This window comes from Rhea pennata, chromosome 27 (assembly GCF_028389875.1).
Source record: "Rhea pennata isolate bPtePen1 chromosome 27, bPtePen1.pri, whole genome shotgun sequence".
Classification (NCBI taxonomy): Eukaryota; Metazoa; Chordata; class Aves; order Rheiformes; family Rheidae; genus Rhea; species Rhea pennata.
In genome coordinates this window covers 38,378-57,542 of record NC_084689.1, presented here as the reverse complement: position 1 = coordinate 57,542, position 19,165 = coordinate 38,378, and the positions used below count along the sequence as shown (strand labels likewise).

The 19,165-nt window shown below is 38.7% G+C and overlaps 1 protein-coding gene across 1 annotated transcript; it reads right to left on the bottom strand.

The window, feature by feature from the left end:
* Positions 1 to 408: 408 nt before the first annotated feature.
* LOC134151687 (scaffold attachment factor B1-like) lies at positions 409 to 19,057 on the bottom strand. The gene is made up of 21 exons (XM_062596456.1): positions 18,767 to 19,057; positions 17,718 to 17,805; positions 16,301 to 16,365; positions 16,010 to 16,216; positions 14,748 to 14,807; positions 14,042 to 14,069; positions 12,658 to 13,156; positions 12,190 to 12,236; positions 10,548 to 10,648; positions 8,814 to 8,963; positions 8,642 to 8,718; positions 7,528 to 7,667; positions 7,060 to 7,151; positions 6,567 to 6,673; positions 4,046 to 4,339; positions 3,616 to 3,753; positions 3,093 to 3,135; positions 2,376 to 2,497; positions 1,226 to 1,338; positions 1,049 to 1,100; positions 409 to 770 (listed from the first exon to the last, which is right to left on the bottom strand). Exons 1-21 carry the CDS (start codon positions 18,953 to 18,955, stop codon positions 641 to 643), a joined length of 2,742 nt encoding a protein of 913 aa, XP_062452440.1. The 5' UTR covers positions 18,956 to 19,057; the 3' UTR covers positions 409 to 640.
* Positions 19,058 to 19,165: the final 108 nt, after the last annotated feature.

Genomic DNA, 19,165 nt, shown 5'->3' with positions numbered 1-19,165 from the left:
TGTATATTCTCTTATAGAACCTCTGCTGGTAAATCAGTAGATAACACTTTCCACAGAGTGAAGAGTAAACCAAATTTTCAGCATTATGGTGCATAGTATCTCCCAACATGAGATAGCGAGAAAAGTCTTCACCACTTGTCCTACAGGATCATAAGTCACATTTTGCAGGATATGACATTTGCAGTCTACTACCATTCTTGCGTGCTTTTGCATTTGCATGTTAATTTTAAGATTTCTAAAGTAACAAAATATGTCGGTGTATTTCTGGGAACTCTTACTGTAACACGAAAGGAGACCTATACAGAATTTTCATACTCCATCTTTGAAAAAAAGTTACACAATTTAACATAAAGCTGAGTTTACCTTGTTATCAAAAAACCTCTTCTGGTGACTGTTGAAACAAAGCAATTAACTGTAAACTGTTTTTTATTTATGGAAAATGGAATGCTTCATTAACAAACATTTTAAGTGGGATATGAACAACACATTACAAAACAAATGAGTTCACATTGGCTTGAGGATAGAATATGGCAGCAGCTTAAAAAATTACACGTACAGTAACCCATAAGTTACAATTAATGGTAACCCTGGGTAACAGGTTCATTTCTGTTGTCATCTTGCATTAAAAATCAAAACACATTCAGTAACGACGGCTGAAACGGGGATCATTGGGTCTGTTTGCTCTCTCCTGGCCTGCAAATCCTTCTCCTTGCATTCCTCCTCCATGCATCATCTGGCTCTGGTTGCCACTTTGCATGAAACCTCCACGCCTAAAAAAAAAAAAAATGATTCAGACATGTTAATTTTCCTCTTGTGACTCTGGCCGTCATGCTGAGAAAATGCATGTTGTTTACACTTCCTGTATGACTTTTTACTCTTCAGTAAGATGTATTAGATAAAAGTGATGGGAATATTTTATTATTCCCTAGCATCTAAATAACAAATCAAAAAATATTTGGGGAGGGTTAATTTAAATACAACAGATGTCCTTTAAGGGGAAGGGAAACTAGAGCAAGAACAAATGCTTTGCTCCTCATAACATTCTTACCCTGACATGCCTCCACGATGCAGCACATGGCTAGGTCTGCCTCTACCTCCACCTAAAAAAGTTCAAATGCTTCCTTTATATCCACAGAAACAGTTTTACTTCATCTCCAAGGCTAATAATGCCTGTAATTTCTGCTAGAGGTAGCACACCTAATGAGCTCTTGTGCAAAAAGCATACCTTGCCATCTCTCATGATCCCGTCCTATTATTCCTCCATCCACATTGCTTTGCCATGAACGATCTTGATGTCCTTCAAACTTCCGACTATGATCTCCCCAGTCACGTCCATCCCTACAAAGAGATTAAATTCATGTGATTTTATGTTAGATGGAGCACACAAAATAGATTCAAATAGAATGCCACAGTCATAAACATATTCAAAGTATTCACCAAGATGCATGCCTATCCTGTATTTATATTGGACATCTATTTAGTCAAATCTTAGTAATTAGTCTTCTGCACGATCTCCCTACCATGACATAAGAAAACAAGATTTTCTTAATCCAGTTCACACTACATTGATGTCCCTGATTCTTTCTCCAAATATCCCAGCTTGCTGTTTCGACCATCAAATTATTTTTGGTCTGTTCTGTAGGCTGGCTTACTCATAGGATTAAATAAATAAATAAATAAATAGTGCAAATCTTTTACTGACTTGTTTTCTTTCCAAAGGCTGACAGGATGGTCCTGCCAACAACCACAAATTACAAACCAGGGAAGAAAGACTACCATGAAAATATGAAGCCTTAACAGAAACATAAGCAAAAGTTAATTGAAACCAGAAGGACTTTCAGATCTGAAATTGTTTAAAAAAGTATCATGGCAAGATACATGTTTTGATGCAAAGGCAATTGAAATCACAGACTGGTTGAGGTTGGAAGGAACCCCTGGAGATCATCTACTCCAACCCACCCTGCTCAAGCAGGGTCACCTACAGCGTGTTGGACAATATGGCATCCAGGTGGCTTTTGAGCATCTCCAGAGAAGGAGATTCCACAACCTCTCTGGGCAACTTGTTCCAGCGCTCTGTTACCCTCACAATAAAGAAGTTTTTCCTCAGATAGAACTTCCTGTGTTTCTGTTTGTGTCTGTTGCCTCTTGTCCTGTTGCTGGGCACCACTGAAAAGAGTCTGGCCTCATGCTCTTAACACCGTCCCTTAAGATATTTGTATACATCAAAAGAACTATTCATTTGTAGTCCATTGAGCAGAGGACAGACTCGGGGTAAAACCTGGATAAAGTAAAATTGTGCTTCCAAAACTGCATCAAACTTTTACATATGAAAATATTCATTAGGTGCACATGAAAAAATTCTCATGTATACTAACCGGGACTGTGGGGGTACCCCTCTACTTTCACTCATTCTTCTGTCAGATCCGTAACTACCCCAACTCTCCCGAGAGTCCCGTGAATGACGGTCTGGTCCTCCGTGGCGGTCATCTGGATAATGCTAGAAGACAAAGAATGTTTACACGAATGCCCCAATCTGACTCTATAGTTGTTAAAAGTAGCTCAGCTGCAATTATTCAATCTCACAGCTTAGCCATCAGCAAAGGGCATTTGAGGATTCCAGGACTCCACAAAAATAATCTCTCATTGCTTGAATCTGCCCTGATAGTCTTCTCTTTCCCCCCCACCCACTCAAAAACCTGCAAACATCTTCACCTGTTATTTGCTGTTATTTCCAAATGACCTAGTAGAGTGAAGCTTCCTTAGTGACCTGCTTACTCAGTTCCATAGGTATTTTGTACTTCTGCATTTTCTCTATAATCATTTGCAATATTCTACCTCTTTTGGCATATTTCACTTGTTTTGTTTATAGCATGTCAAAATAACTATATCTGACTTTTATAAAGAACAAGTACTATTCATCCTTACCTACTAAAGAGAAAAGGACAATCTTATAATGGACGTATATTTATTTCAGTTTACATAATTTACTTGCTAACTACTGAAATTTAATCTGACACACACTATGAAACTAGGTTATAAAATAAAATAGGCATTTTGTAGATTTATAAAGCAAGTATCTAAAAGCAACTCACTTGTCCATCTCGATCTCCCACCATTGTTCTTGATCCATCTCTCCTACAAATAGTCAATTCAAATCAGATTTTGTTAGTAAAATATACAGTAGTCTGTAACAACCCAATCAGTGTGGGACTTTCACAGATGAAAAAATCATGCTTCCAGGTAGCGCCAACAAATAGCTGGAATACATGGAAACCATGACAGATTTTATCTTTCCGGAAAACATAATCAGTCCTATGGTATAAAGCAGAATATTCTCGGTTTAGATAGGTTCTTGGTGGAAAATGCTAGGTGTCTACAGTATTAGCATCACAAGCAAAACACTCTGAACAAGTCTGACAAAAGGTTTAACTCAGGGCATAATGCAGATCTCTTCAGGATTATGCAAGATTTTAAAAGAAAGTCCACAGCCACTAAGTCACACAGAAAAAAATGAAGTGCAAAACAAACACATAGTACAGAAAAGCAGCAAAATGCAATATTAAATATATCTTTGCCTTTTAGTTTCAGGCAACACAGTGAAGATAAAACACCCACCTGTCTATTGAATGGTCTTGATAACGGCCACGATCCCGATGATCAAAGTCATGGAAGCGATCCTGGCGACTGAAATCTGAATGGTACCTATCATTCACTGCCATTCGCTTTGCTTCTGGCCAGTATGGGTCATCTCTCCTGTGAGAAAGAGCATATTCATTTTAGCTGAGATGATAGTGATTTTTCAAATTGTTCTCTGCCTCCAAACAATGCAAGCTAGAAGCATGTAAGTAAGTTTGAAAAGGGATTAGACAAATTCAGAGAGGTAAGTTGTTGGGGCTATTAAACATGATTATCTCAATGCAACCTATCAGTGCAGAATACTGGAATCAGAGAGTGTATGGAAGGAGAAAGATAGCTTTTCATAGTGCAGCCTGACAAGACAGAACCTAGGAGCAACACGTACCCCACTTGTATTTGCTGTCTTTACCTGCCATCTATGTCATATGGTCTTCTCATTGCAGATCGACGTTCCTGTTCATAGCGCAATTGCTCATGCTGGCGTCGCAGTTCTTCTCTTTCTCGCTGAATGCGATCTTGTTCTCTTCTCCTTTCATGTTCTATGTGCATTCTTTCTCTTTCCAGTCTTTCTCTTTCCATTCGTTCTCGTTCAAGACGCTGTCTTTCAATTTCCAGTCTCTCACGAGCAATCTCAAGCCTCTCCCTTTCTTCTCGTTCCCGGATAGTCTGCAGGTGCTGTTGTCTTTCCCGACGCTCACGTGTGCTATTTTAAGAGAAATTAAACATTATAGATCTATTACTTCAACAAATAAATGAAGTTAAAGAGAAAAGAAGATTAACCCAACTTTGCAATTGTTGTCAGTTTAACTCCTCTAAATTAGACATAGGGGAGGGGGGCAGGGAGGGCAAACACTCATGAATTACTCTATTCAGAGACTGACTGTATTGCTCCCAAAGTATCCACCTGTGAGGGGCAAATAATCCTATACGGTCATAAGAATTTGAATCCAAATGCTCCAAGCTCTTTTGTTCTACTCAAATATAACATCCAACTCTAAAGAAGCAGGAAAGGTGAGCTGGGTAATATGACTCCACTACAGCTCAGAAATCCACTTAGGATAGATAAGCTTTTCTTCCGTCTCCAATTAGAACGATGAAAGCATTTCCCCCTATCCGATTCAGTCTTCTTAGATAAGTTACAAAGTTCTGTAATAACTGGGAAATGTCTCAGCATGGAATTCAGATCACAGCTTTAGCAAGGAATTTGAAGAATAGCCATTACTACCTTTATCTTGTATGAGATCATAGAATCATAGAATCAGTAAGGTTGGAAGGGATCTCTGGAGATCATCTAGTCCAACCGCCCTGCTCAGCAGGGTCATCTACAGCACGTTAGGGTTGCATCCAGGCAGGCTTTGAAGATCTCCAGAGAAGGAGACTCCACAACCTCTCTGGGCAACCTGGTCCAGTGCTCCGTCACTCTCACAGGGAAGAAATTCCCCCTCACGGTCAGGCAGAACTTCCTGTGCTTCAATTTCTGCCCATTGCCTCTTGTCCTGTCACACGGGACAACTGAAAAGAGTTTGTCCTTGTCCCCTTGACACCCTCCCTTCAGATACTTATACACATTGATAAGATTAAGATCCCCCCTCAGTCTTCGCTCCCCAGGCTAAACAGGCCCAGCTCTCGCAGCCGTTCCTCATAGGGCAGCTGCTCCAGCCCTCTGATCATCCTCGTAGCCCTACGCTGTACTCTCTCCAGTAGCTCCATGTCTCTCTTGTACTGGAGAGCCCAGAACTGGACACAGTACTCGAGATGAGGCCTCACCAGGGCTGACTAGAGGGGCAGGATCACCTCCCTCAACCTGCTGGCAATAGTCCTCCTGATGCACCCCAGGATATCATTGGCCCTCCTGGCCGTAAGGGCATGTTGCTCGCTCACGGTCAACTTGTCATCCACCAGCGCTCCCAGGTCTTTCTCTGCAGAGCTGCTCTCCAGAAGGTCAGCCCCCAGCTTGTACTGGTGCATAGAGTTATTTCTCCCTAGGTGCAGGACTCTGCACATGCCCTTGTTGAACCTCAGGAGGTTCCTCTCTGCCCAGCTCTCCAGCCTGTCCAGGTCTCTCTCTGAATGGCAGCACAGCCCTCAGGTGTCTCAGCCACTCTTCCCAGCTTGGTATCACCAGCAAACTTGCTGAGGAGGCACTCTGTCCTCTCATCCAGGTCATTGATGAAAAAGTTGAACAAGACAGGACCCAGCACTGAGCCCTGGGGGACGCCACTAGCCACAGGCCTCCAACTAGACTCCGTGCCACTGATGACAACCCTCTGAGCTCTGCCTTTCAGCCAGTTCTCAATCCACCTCACTGTCCACTCAGCTAACCCATACCTCCTGAGCTTATCTAGGAGGAATGCAAGGTATCATGAAAAGAAAAAAACTCAAATGTAAGTACCTGAATTAGGATCTTAACTAAAAGGATCCAAAGTGGAAAGGTTGAAAGGTTGCTGAAAAATCCCACAATTTCTCTACAGACACAATGTATTAAAACAACATGAATATTTGTATTTTGAATTAAATAAATAATTAAATTTTGTATTTAATTTCAAATGCTATGGAGACTTTGAATACTGTGACAAGGCAAGGTCTTATTTTGAGAAAGATAACCCTTCTCCTGGCCTTTCTCAGTGTATTTGAGTGCAGGGAGTTGAGAATTATCATTTCTCTACTAAAATGTATTCTCTGCTAAGGAAAGCAGCATATTTAACCAATCTAAAAATCAACATCTACAAAATGAAAAAAAGATCAAATAATTTCAATCTCAATATTCAAAATGAGTAATGCCAACAATAAGTGCTTCTCCAGTTCAATAGGTTTCTGACCGACAAACATAATTAACCACAAATAGAAGACAAATTAGAAAACTCTTCATTTTTTAATCACTTAAAAGAAAATTATCTTCATTCTAGAAAAACAAACACTGTTGTTCTTACCGGCGTTGTTCTGCCTCTCTCATTTTTCGTTGTGCTTTAATTTTGTCAAATGGCACAATGCCTTGTCTTTCTCTGCTTTCTGATTTGCGATCCTGACTCTTAATGCTCTGTATTTAATATTGAAATAGAAAATCTTAACGGAGTATATTTACAAAAATAAAACTGTAACAAACAATACTCTAAGCAATATTTCCATCCATACATGTGTGTCAAAGCTTGGTCTTGCATTAAAAAAAGTTGTGCATTTTTAATATTGCAGAAACATCATATATTAACACAGAAGACTTAAGTTCCCTCATTTAGTTTGGCTGGACTCCATTGCTGAATATGATATTAGCCATATGAAAAATATTTTAGTAATTAAGATATAAATCCATATTATAGAAACTCTCATCAGACAAATCAGTAAGTGTAGGTTATACATAGCTTGTCAGGATTCAGTATCTAAGTAAAACTTATACATAGTGTTTCTCTGCAAAAAAAAATTACTTACTCTATCTTTCGATGTAGTTGATGTTTTCACACTAATAACAGGTTCTCCTTTAGATTTATCCATTACTACTGTTCTCTCTGTTCCTTTACTTCCTAAATAAATTGGAGGTTGAACAGGAAGAGATGGTAAGAAGAAAAAAAGAAGGAAAAAAAAAGAACTAGTACACAGGCCATTCCTTTTGGTGCTAGAAGTCATCTCCCAGTGCTAGAAGTCACCTCCTCTAAAATGTGAAATAGGCATTTAATCCTCTCTTCACAAAACATTTAATCATCCACAATTATTCCAAGTACTTCTGTTAAGGACGAAATAACGTCTCCCTGGCCATCTCCTGAAACTGCACTATTTGGATTTCCACTCAAGAACCTCAACACATTCCCAAAACACTGGAAGATTTGAACATAAATAACTCCTATCAATTGTTCACATTTATCCGTGTTTTACACTTAGAAAAAACAGTAGTCAAATTACCTGATTTGGTAGTTTTAGGTTGATCTGATGAACCAGGTTTCAGTTCATCTTTATCTTTTCTTTCTTTTTCATCTTTGTCTTCTGTTTTTTTAGAATCATCTTTTTGGTCAGATTTCTCATCTCTTTTAACACTGCCAGCCCTACAGACACATATTGATACACATTAGTGATACAGAGCAAGAGAAAAGAAAAATGAGGGAGAGAAAAAAAATGCTAGCAACATAATAACAAAGTACAGTTCTGATGTACTAAAAGAGTCATAATTAGACTTCTAAAGATTTACTTCTATAACCTCTTCTGCTATAATATAATACAATCAAACTATGCTATGTGTTTTTCATAAAAACTTGGCTGAGATTCAGATAATTCAAGTATATGCAGAATTAAAAAAATCTATACCACCATGGGCTAATGCCCACAAAGATTCTTGTAAGACGACATGACAATTTATGAAGTGCAATGCTCATGTGAAACATTTTGTGGTGCTGCTGTCAAACATAAGGAAGTTAATATTACACAGTAACCAGGCAAGCCTTTCTGAACACTAGATGAAATATAGGCAAAGTTTGTGAGGGAACAGCATTTAATAGGTATTATTATAAGAAAAAAATAATTAAAGCAAAGGGTTTATTATTAGTAAAAGTAGCCGAAAGACAGTAAAGTGGAAAAAAGTATAGTTCTATAGAAGAACATGTTCTGGGAAAAGGATCTTGGAAAACTGATCTTTCACTGTGATGGCATCAACATGAGAAAGCTCTGTTCTCATGAGCAGGATTTAAAGAAGAAAGAGTGACACATTGATCAAAATTCTCAAATGCCTTTTTCCATAGATTTATGACAATAGAGTACCACAATCTCTTCTGAAAAACAAATATAGCTAAATTAAAGGGCAGGCTTGAAAATGCAAGATTCCACTGACTAGATGAAAACACATAATGGATACATAAAAGTGAGGGATTGAATGTCAACAGCAGCATATTTTGTAGTAAAAGTTGGAAAGATGAACACTTCTTGATGCTTGCCACAGAGATTTCTTAACATAACTTTGTTTTTCCTGATAAATCCACCTAAGTTGAAGAATAGCAAAACATCTACAGAATTTGTAAAACAATACCTCTCATTGACCGTTTCTTTCTTCACTTCATCCTCTTTTTTTTCTATTGGCTTCTTCCCAGCAGGTTCATTTTTTGCCTGAAATTTATTTTGCATATCAACAACTGCAAATGTGGTCTCAGCTGATTGTACAAACTAATGCTAACGAGGTATCCTTGGGGAACAGTACTCACTTTTTCAACAGAAATTATTTTCCCATGCAATTCTGTTTTGTGGAGATGAGTAATACATTTTGTTGCTTCCTCAGCTGTAGACATTGTAACAAAGCCGTAACAGCGAGCACCAGGACTACGAGCATTGGTGACCACTTTTGCACCAATCACCTTTCCAAAAGAAAGAAAGATTGTAATGAGTACGCACCATTTAACAGCAAGAAGTACAAGCTGCATTTCTACTCTGCTTTATTCCTGTCCATCATCATTTATGAGATGACTACTTTTAATAGATAAACAAACACAAAAGAAATATTTTTTTGGAGCCAAACATTCTTATGTTGCCAATGCAACGCTGCAAAAGCTGAATCAACAGAGGGCACTCAAAGAGTAAACTCTGGTTTTGGGGTGGGGGGGTGGAGGGGGAGTTACCTTTACATCAACATCATTTTGTTGAAGAGCAACAAAGGGAACAAGGGCCTAGCACAAATCTGTTAAAAAAACCTCCACCCACATGCTAACACTTGGTCAACAAACTGCTAAGTCCCATCTCCCCTTCAAAAAAATGTCGCTTTTTGAGTCACTGCTAAGAGGCACAGTATGTTATCTGTAATCCTGTTTAAGGAACAAAATTTTCCCTCAAAAAATAGCTTCAAAAGGCCAATAAAAACCCATACTTTTGAGAACTGTATTTACTGCAGATATATTTTTACCTCTCGGAAGCTCTGCCTCTGTTAATACTCCAAAAAGATGAACAGTAATTTTATTTTAAACGACTAAGTGGTACTAAGGCACCTAGGCGGCGGCAAATGCTAAGGTAGCTGCCACATATTTTTTTAATTACGTTTTACATTGTGTTATTTCTTTATGGTCAATACACTCCAGCTTACCAGATGGAATTTTGAACAGATAAATGGAAGACAAATACTGCATCCCCTGATACGCAGGGGAAAAAAAAGTTTGATTTCATTTGCAAAAAGCAACAGTCGCACGACATTCAAACAATCTCATAGCTGTACTACACTTAATTTGTTTTTGTGTTTATTGCAAGGTTTAAGTTCTACAGTATTTCTTTAGCTAAACATTCAGTAATTCATTGCTAGCACATACAGCTTTCTCTAACTATAACTTAATCATCTCTAAATATGTTTTAAGGTTTTCAGAAAAATACTAAATAATCATCTCAGTACAAGAGTTATTATAACTCTTGTAAGTACAAGTTACTAATTCTGGCACCTTCTATTAAACTAGCTCTTTCAACTTCCCAACTGATAGGGAGATGTAATTTGCCATTTTTCTGTCTCTAGTAACTGCACTAGAACACCCAGAAAGGTGTTTTTTTAAAGCAATGGTGCCATCTTGAGACAAAAATAGATCATGTACTGTGACAATTCTTAAATGCTCCACAACATGTTTCAACATTTACTGTATATTTTACTTAGTCCTAAAATGCCTTTAATAAACAGCATTAAACTGTTTACTGTGAATTCCTGATGAGTGAAGAAATTATGATAGTACAGCACAGAAGCCACTAGCTGTTTCAAATAAAGGACTGGAAATGGAATATTTCTTTTATTTAGCAGAGAAAGATACAATTAAAAAAGCTTAGGCAGTCATACAGTATGAACTTGTCCAACTTTTTTCTTGTTCCACAGCATTTTTGGATAATGCTGCTCTTTTCAATAGTATTCTCAGTGGTAGAAACATAGGAAGTTTTATTAAGACAGATTCAAGTGAAAATACTGGAAGACTTACCTTTCCATATTTGCTAAACAGATTCTTCAAATCTGTAGCTCTGGTAGTGGAGGCAAGTCCACTCACCCAAAAGTTTCTACTCGAACTGCTGGCATTGCGGCCTAATTAGAAGGAAAACAAAACAGAAATCCAAACACCTGATTATTTCAGCAACTATTTCTAAATCAAAAAGAAGCAGTTCCACAAATCTTGCACATTTTAAATCACAGAGCAAATGTAGGGTAACATGTATGTAATATTCCCCTCCAATGTTTCATATTCCTAAAGGCAATTATTATTAAAGTCCAAAATTTTTAAGGTGAAACTACAAACTTTGATAGGTACGACAGAAATATGTCATTTTTCAGAGGTACCTCAGTCCAAACAGTTTGTTACTTGGAGTAACTGTGGCTCTTCAGAATCTTTCTGGATACATCCCAATAACTCTTCACTTGCAGAAAAACGCTGAAGACCTGCAAGGTCTGCAGAACTGCGGTAGCACCTTTGCATGCGTATATCTTGCCCGCCTTACCTCCAGGACTCCAGAGGAGTGATGATGGGATGCAGATTAACTGTAACTCTCAAGGAATGACATTCACCATAAAGAAAGCATGAAAATCTCTCTAAATTTTTGCTCACATAGATTCCAATTGAGTACTAAGAGTTCACCCATCACTTCAGTTAAGGGAGTCAAAAAAGTCCTGGTTTAATTTAACTACATAAGAACTGCAGAACTCCCAATCCGGCATCTGAACAAGGATTTTTTTTTTAAATAAATGCTTGAGAACTTGTAAAATCTGAAAATCCAAAGCCCAGTTACTAGTAAGAGTTCAAGCTGAACTCAAACACTGACACACAAATCTCTAAAGCACTATTAGTTCTTAGGCAGTACAAGCAGGTTGCTCATACACTACATCTCTGATGCTTGAGGGAAAGAGGATAGGTGCCAGCTGCTGGCAAACTGCACTGAATAATTGACTTCAGCTCATCTCAATGAACTCTGCTGTGACAAGCAAGTCCAACCAGCTCCTCCATAGTTTCACTAATTCCCAGATGAGTTCTCTTTTACCGAGAAATGTACTAGAGTAAAATCAGGGAAGAATCTTTATCTATTTCCTAAAGGTTCTGATTTTCTTACATTTTAGCATTTGCTTGTCAATTTGAAGCACTTAAATTGGGATACTGTTTCCAGTCTCCTTTGGAGTACCTTTACTGTCCTTTTATTTGTCTTAATAGGGTTCAGTTCCAGACTTTTACAAACTGCATGAAGCAGGTTTCAGTCTAGCTATCTGTACTTACGCTAGATGCTATTTTGCTTGGATGTTTAAGAAATTTCTCAAAATGGCTTTCACTGAGAGAAAAGATTTCTTCCAAAACCTTTCTACCATGTTATCTTTATACAGGTGTCTTCCCTTTGAAGATCAAGAGAAAAACATACGGGTGCAACATAGATAAAAAAATCCATAAAAAGAAAAGCAGACCTCTTTTTTCCTTTGCATAAATAAATAAATATTATCCAGAAAGAGGAGGGCAATACTGGATATTTAAAACTACAAAAATTCCAACACTTTGTTGCTAAAGTACAACTCCTAATACAAAAACAGTGTTTCTTTAAACAATTGTTAGATTCTTTTTTAACCTTCATTTTTAAAAAGAAACATACCTTTCTCATCTTTTGAGATTATCTTTGTATCTGCATCCTCAACAGGGCTAGAGACAAAAGATCATGTTATTCAAGTCAAAAAGAAAAATGACTAACTAAATTATGAAAATGCTAACATTAAATACCTACCAGAAAAAATGTTGCAAACAGAAACCACACCTTTCTATGCTTGATTTAAGAAATCTAACAAGAAATAAGGGAAGTCAGGTTCTTAAACAGATTTATATATGGAAGAAGTTAAAAATAAGAGTAATTTAAGAAAACAACCTTTGAAGGTTGAGGAAGGAAAGAAAACAAACCCTCTGTGCTTACAAAAGATCTGTACAAGGAGAAATAAAACAGATTCTTTAGGAATAAGCTACAATTTCATCAGTCTTGGTGGCCAATTGAAGGAAACAGCTTATTCGCATCACTTAATGACCAATGAAAAAAAGATAGCATCTGGTCTAGAACGGAGAAAAAACAAACCTCTTTTTCTGATCACCGCCCTCACTGGCTGAGGACTCTTTAGTAGCAGGGGATTCCTCAGAAATAGCTTTGTCTTCTGTTCTCTTGGCATCTTCTTTGCTATCTTTGGCTTCGGGACCTGCGCCTTTTTCCGCTGTTTCCCCACTAGAGACTTCCAGGCCTTGGGATCGTTTGCTACTCTGATCACTTAGGGTCTCTACTACTAAAGATTCAGAGTCCAGTTTCTCTTCCTCTATTGTCTGTTCACTTGTCTCCCCTTTTGCTACAACTAAACGCTTTGCTTCCTTCCTTGCCAAAGCTTGTGCCGATTTGCTGTCCAAATCTAAAGCATCTTCCTCCAACTGAGCGGCAGCAAGAGCGTCCTCTTCCCCGGCCAGCCTCTTGCCTGGCACCACGTTACTTGCTTCCTGTGCATGTGGCTGCTCCACTTCGGAAGTTTCTTCGTTAGGTAGTTCAGATTTACAAGTTTCCCCCAAAATGTCGAGTATTTTCTCATTTTCTACGGATTTAACAGGAATAGAATGGCACAAGATTTAATCACCAGGGAAATACAGCAATCACAAATGTGGAACTGGCATGGCTGCCACACCAACACCAAGAGAACCTCTAAGCTACACAGAGATTGGAAAACCCTAGTGTACACAGTGTTAAAACTACTATGCTAACTGTAGTCTGACAACCTACTGTATCAACCCTAAAATGTTACAGGGTAGAAAAATGCCCCCACAGATTTAACAAAAACCTTCTGGCTGATCCTTGATATTCTTCATGAAATCGTTCAGGTCTGTTTCTTCTCTATTTAGCTTCCAAAGTCCAAGATGCTTAACTGAATATATCAATGCATTGAAAGTTCAATTTCCTAATTTCTGTGAAATTCTTTTAGCAGACAGTCCAACATGAAAACTGGGCATCTTCTGATGGTGCATGAGTGTGTTTGCAGTCCATAAAGTGAAAAGTATCTGTATGGAATTTCCAGGAAGAAACTCTCTTCTTTCTTCTGTATCCGGTAACTAATCTTTAAATTTTAATGTCCTACAATATCTTTTTACTGTTTTCACTGCCCTCTACTCAGTTACAGAGTTAAGGTGTATGCGATATCACAAGATCTGTTTACAAGTAGAATCTTTAGCTTTTAGACTGTGATTAACTCCTCTAAATCCATTTATGTAGTTTAACAGGTTTTTAAACCATTTCATTTCACTGAAAACATTTCAAAGATGACAAGCATTACTTCACAGATCTGGGGATATGATTGGGTTTCCAATCTCTATGACCCTGCATGATCTGGATTGTTCATCATAAAAATAATGCAATTTTTTTTTATAGTTAATGGTTTAAAAAGTATTAGTTGAAAAGACAAGAATATGTTTTCCTTTAACAGTACCTGGCTCCAGGTGTAGTTTCTCCATTTTCTGTATGGGAAAATGAACACAGAATCAAGATTTTATAAATGTATATTGCCATATAGAATAATAATCTCCCCCACCCCACCCAGCAGATTTAAGTCTGCACCATTTCACCTACTACAACTCACTCTGGTTTTCACAGTCCACTTGAACTGAGCATTTTATAGAAATGGGTTTTTTTTGCAAACTGAAGCCAAATCAAAATTACAACCGCAATTGCGTCCTCATAGTTGATGTGGAATGTTAAAGAAACAGAGCAATAAAGCAATTCGGTACCACATCAACTACACAGAGGAAACAAAAGAATCCACCATACTGCTTATTTGTACTACTTGATATAATTAGTAGGAAAAAGATGAAACCATTTTTGAAAAATCAAACCTATGTGACTTTTCACAAGTAAGGAAAAGCATCAGAATACTTTTGAAATACTTATTTTGGGGTACAGCTTTCATTCTAATACAAGAACATTCTTATTTGCAGCAGAAGTGGAGCAGGAGGAAGTCTTACTAGCAAACTAAAGACTACAAGCAGGTAACATTTTCATTTAGCAGAAGCAGATCTGAGTACGATCAGTTAGGTGCTAAATTCTGGTAAAATATCGTATTTGGACATATTTTCTCTTTTGTAGTACGAACAGAGTGAATATCATTAGTCTGAAATATAGGTATATTTTCAGTTTACCTTCATTTCAATTAGATCCGAAGAGGCATCTAAATTGTTTTCAATTTCATCGTTATCTTCCTAAGAGTAAGAGAGGAATTATAGCATTCCTTACAGAAAAAAAAGTAATTTAGCTTACTGAGAAATATTACTGTATTCAATTTTCCCTAGAAATAATATAAGAAATATTTTCCAATATCCCAAAGATCTCATTTCCTACTTGAGAATGTTACTCAAGGATGAGAAATGACAAATCTTGATGGTATTAGCAACGGAGTATCTTTTTCCAATAACCTTTTAATTTCAAAATGATGTTGTCAACTTTAAAGCTATGCTGATTTAGAGAGGAAATATGTTAATGTATGTTTCTTTGGTGACATTATATAACTTCTCACTTTTTTCCTTCTTTAGTTTCTAACTGAAAAAAAAAAAAGTTAGAAACAATGATGACTTAGATTTCCACTTCTCTGAGAACAAAACACATCCCAAAAGTTCTCTTTCCTTGAGATCTGATTTTAAGGCTCAAAACTCAATTACATGGTTCACAACAGCTTGAGTTTACAGAATACTAAGGATTTGCCTTTTAGGTTAACTGGACATTGTTGCAATGAGATTGTACTTCATACAGTAAATAGTAAAAAGTTGGGACAGTCGAGATATGTCCAAAATAAAAAAAGTAAGGAGGCGGTAACAGCTAGTTACTCTGTTCATTTAGTAGCAGGTGACTCTACTATAAAAAAGCATTTCACACTGTTCTCCAACCAAGTTAAAAGACTGATATTGTCAGAATAGGGGAAATACAGTACATAAAGATTTTCATGTTATAATAGTCTCTGCTAGAAAACTGTACAACCTAAATACCTTCATTTGGGACACTACTTTTGCAGAAAAGACGTCCACATTATATAAAGAAGTATATTTTTCATCCAGAGATATAGATAGATAGATAGAGATGGAAGGATATCTGTGTATGTACACACCTCAAAACATATATAAATGGGAAGAGAAATATATTACTTTCAATTCCAGACCACCAGCATCTCTTTCTCAGCAAACAAATAAATTAGTGCAAAGTAAAGCATACTGTGACCCTGCTATTGTGAACATTTCAAACCTCTAATAGATGCCTGAGTGCTTACCCTTCAAAGAGTAGGACACAAGAGCTCTTAATGTGAAATAGAATCCACATTAAATTCATGTCCTATATTACACTGAAGTAACTTTGTGTGGCCATATCCTTATTAATTACCTTCTCAAAATTGTAGACACTTCTAATCACTTACTTCATTTTCTGTTAGCTGATCTGGAAGTTCTTTCACTTCTGCATCAGCACTGTCTTTATGATCTGACAGTGAATCAAGAATATTATCAGGACTATAGTCTTCTCCGCAGTCTACAGCACTGCCATTATCTATTTCAGCTTCATCTAATACACTAATATCCATCATGTCAATATCCTGCAAGGTATCCAGGCTTGCTTCAATATCTTCCTACAGAAAGAGAAAGGTACATGTATATTTATTCCGGTTTAAATGATGCATGCGCTTAGTAACTGCAGTCATAGTATCACTTACTTGCCCATCTCTAGAATTTTCTTCCAGTCCATTGTCTTCAACACCTTCTTCTTCTAGTTTTCTTCCTAGAAATAGTATTACTGAAGTGAGAATAGCACTAAATATCATACTATCTATACTTTTTGCTTAATTAGCAAAAATTAGCTATTCAAGGCTGAGTATGTTTCAAGAAATAACCATTAAGGCCCTGATTCAGAAGTCCAGTTATGTCTGTAGATAAGTGAGAATGACTTACCAGTGAAGGTAAATGGCATGAGTATGAACTAGAAATAGCACATTTAGGTGAGCAGCTATATTTTTCAATACCTATGTTCCTCTCATTCCACAACACTGCAGTACATAAAAAGATAACACTCTCTAGCAAGATGTTCCACTTAAAAGAATGACCTTATAATGATTGCCACAAAAATCTCCCTCTTAAGTCTATTTATTATGCAAAATTGAATGAATATTGGCAGCATATGATGTCTATCTCCATGCTTCATGCAGTCTATGCAGCTAGTGACGTAGAATTAGTCTTCAGGTTTAAGACCTTGCACACGCAAATCAGATTTAGTCACATTTATTAACAGCAAACTCATAATGACTTCAAAAACTGCCCTTTCTGTACTTTTACTGTATTATCTCCAAGGAAATAGCTTATAAATAAATTTACACAAATGGCTTTATTTAATATATATACTATATATCATCTCAAAGGGAAACGGCTTAAATTTCCAAAAGTGTCTTTGAAGAACCAGCTATGAACAATTAAAACAAATCATGTCTAGCTGGGCCCACATCAGTATGTCAAGTTTTTGAAGCAAAACATATTTCAATGACTAATGAACTATACAGAATAGTTTATTTTCAAAATAGCAGACAGTAATAACATAAAATATGACACTAACAAATATTATATGCATTTGTATTTGTGCAACAATGATTCTTCTTATTTCCAGAGCACCATAATTCCTTGTATTTTAAATTGTAGCCCAGTGATGATGCAGGCTCAAGGGCTTCTATGAAAAATGAAAAACAGTTATGGTGAGGGAGTTAGTAATCAGGGTGCTGTAAATCAGGATTAATATGTACTGGCAGAGCTTTCCATGGGAGCTTACACTGCAGCTGCTTGCTCTGTGCTTGGCACTCAAGAGTCATAAGTACTAAAAATACACTTGCAACTTAAGGGCTTGCCTACAGGTTTCAAAAAAAGTTAGCAGAAGTATGCTTGTGTTATATTATTGTTTTAAATTTGCCCTCACTGACTAACGCAACGAAGTTTTACAGTTTTCCTTGAAGGAAAAAAAGAAAAAAAAAACAGAGAAAATGCAAAGTGTTTTTTTTTTTTATTTTAGTGAAATAGAATAAATCAACATTGTACTCTAAGTCCCAGCTATTTGTAAATCAAGAAACTGCATTTGTCTGGACTCTGTACCTTTGCTAGTTCTTTTTGGCATTCTCTTGTTGGTCATTTCTGAAGCCATAGGAATTTCATCAGGATCTCCTCCTTCATCTTCAATGGCCTATTGGAGACAGCAGCATTGTGTCCACGATTTTGTTTTTTTTTTTTTTTTTTTCTATGAATTTTTAAGGATTTGTCAGATGGAAACATTATTACAGTCTCACCCTCCTGCAGGTCAGAGAGCCAGTCAGCACTATGATCCATCAGCAACAGGGACCAATAAGGTCTGACACAGCACTCCCCCGCAGCCAGACCAGGTTACGGTTAGGACTAAGCCCCCCCCCCCCCCCCCATCTGTAGAGATAGCTCCCTATTCAGGGGATGACCATTTCATCTATACAAAACCAAAGAGCGAGCACTATGGGAACTCAAGCACATGCGGCAACACTTTCTTCTCAGTGTGCAGGCCTAATACAACTCAAAAGGAGCAGGAGCAACTGCATTGTATCAGCCTCAAAGAAGTCACTGACCACATTCGGGCAAGGTCGGAGAAATGAAGCCAGGCAAGTGTGTACACAGGGCAGCAAACACACGATCAGTGGAAGGACACCGCGTGTGTGTGTACAGGATTTCAGGGAAGGATGTATGCGCACCAAGGACACAGGGTGAAGGAAAGAATACGGTCGCTCGGGAGTGAAATCGGGAAGTAGCACGTCTGAAACCTAAGGAGAGGCAGAGGTAACGGCGGCTGCCCCGGCGCTACGGGTCGCCGCGGCCTCCGCGGGCAGCTCGGGACGATGACACGCAGCCGCGCAGCCGGGGGGCTGCCAGCGGCCTCTGCGACGGCCGAGGAAAGGGGGGCATCGGTGCTGGCGCACAGCCTATGGCTTCCCGGAGACCGGCGCGGGACGCAGTGCTGGGGCTGGCGGGCGCGACACGACACGCCCGTGCTCCGCTCCCCTCCGGGCCTCCCTCGGCACCGCGGCAGGCCCCAAGTGCGCATGCGCCGAAGGCTCTCCGGTAAGGGACAAAGGGCCCGGATGACCCTTCCCCGCTCCTCATCAGCCGGGCTCGCTCCCCACCTTCCTCAGCCGCTCCATGAGGACGCTCTTGTTGCCGCCGCTGTCCAGGTTGCGGCGCTTGAGCTCGGCTCGCAGGTCGATGACCCGCAACTCGCTCAGCCGCCGGGTTTCGGGTTCTGAGACGGCAGCCACGGCCCCACCAAGGGATGTGAAGTCCCCCAGCCCGGCCGCTGATTGACTCTCCGCCATCAAAGCCCCTTCAGTATTCCACTTTGAGCCCGAACGCACGGGGGAATATAGCACAACTAACGTAACGCTCACAGAACAAAATGGTGGGGAGGCCAAGACGCACTAAGGGGAGGGGGAAGCAAGCCCGCTGCGCGCAGGCGCGAAGCTAACAGCGACGACAGCCGTGGGGGAGGGGGCTGGAGGAAGACGTGAGTGACGGTCTTCACGCAG

What these genes read in the sequence shown, in the direction of transcription:
- LOC134151687 (XM_062596456.1), bottom strand. Translation starts at nt 18,955, where the DNA reads ATGGCGGAGAGTCAATCAGCGGCCGGGCTGGGGGACTTCACATCCCTT. An exon ending in AATCTCAAAAGATGAGAAAG is followed by an intron (nt 10,649 to 12,189) that starts GTATGTTTCTTT and finishes CCTTCTAATTAG; the next exon opens with GCCGCAATGCCAGCAGTTCG. An exon ending in CATCGTGGAGGCATGTCAGG is followed by an intron (nt 771 to 1,048) that starts GTAAGAATGTTA and finishes TTTTTTTTTTAG; the next exon opens with GCGTGGAGGTTTCATGCAAA.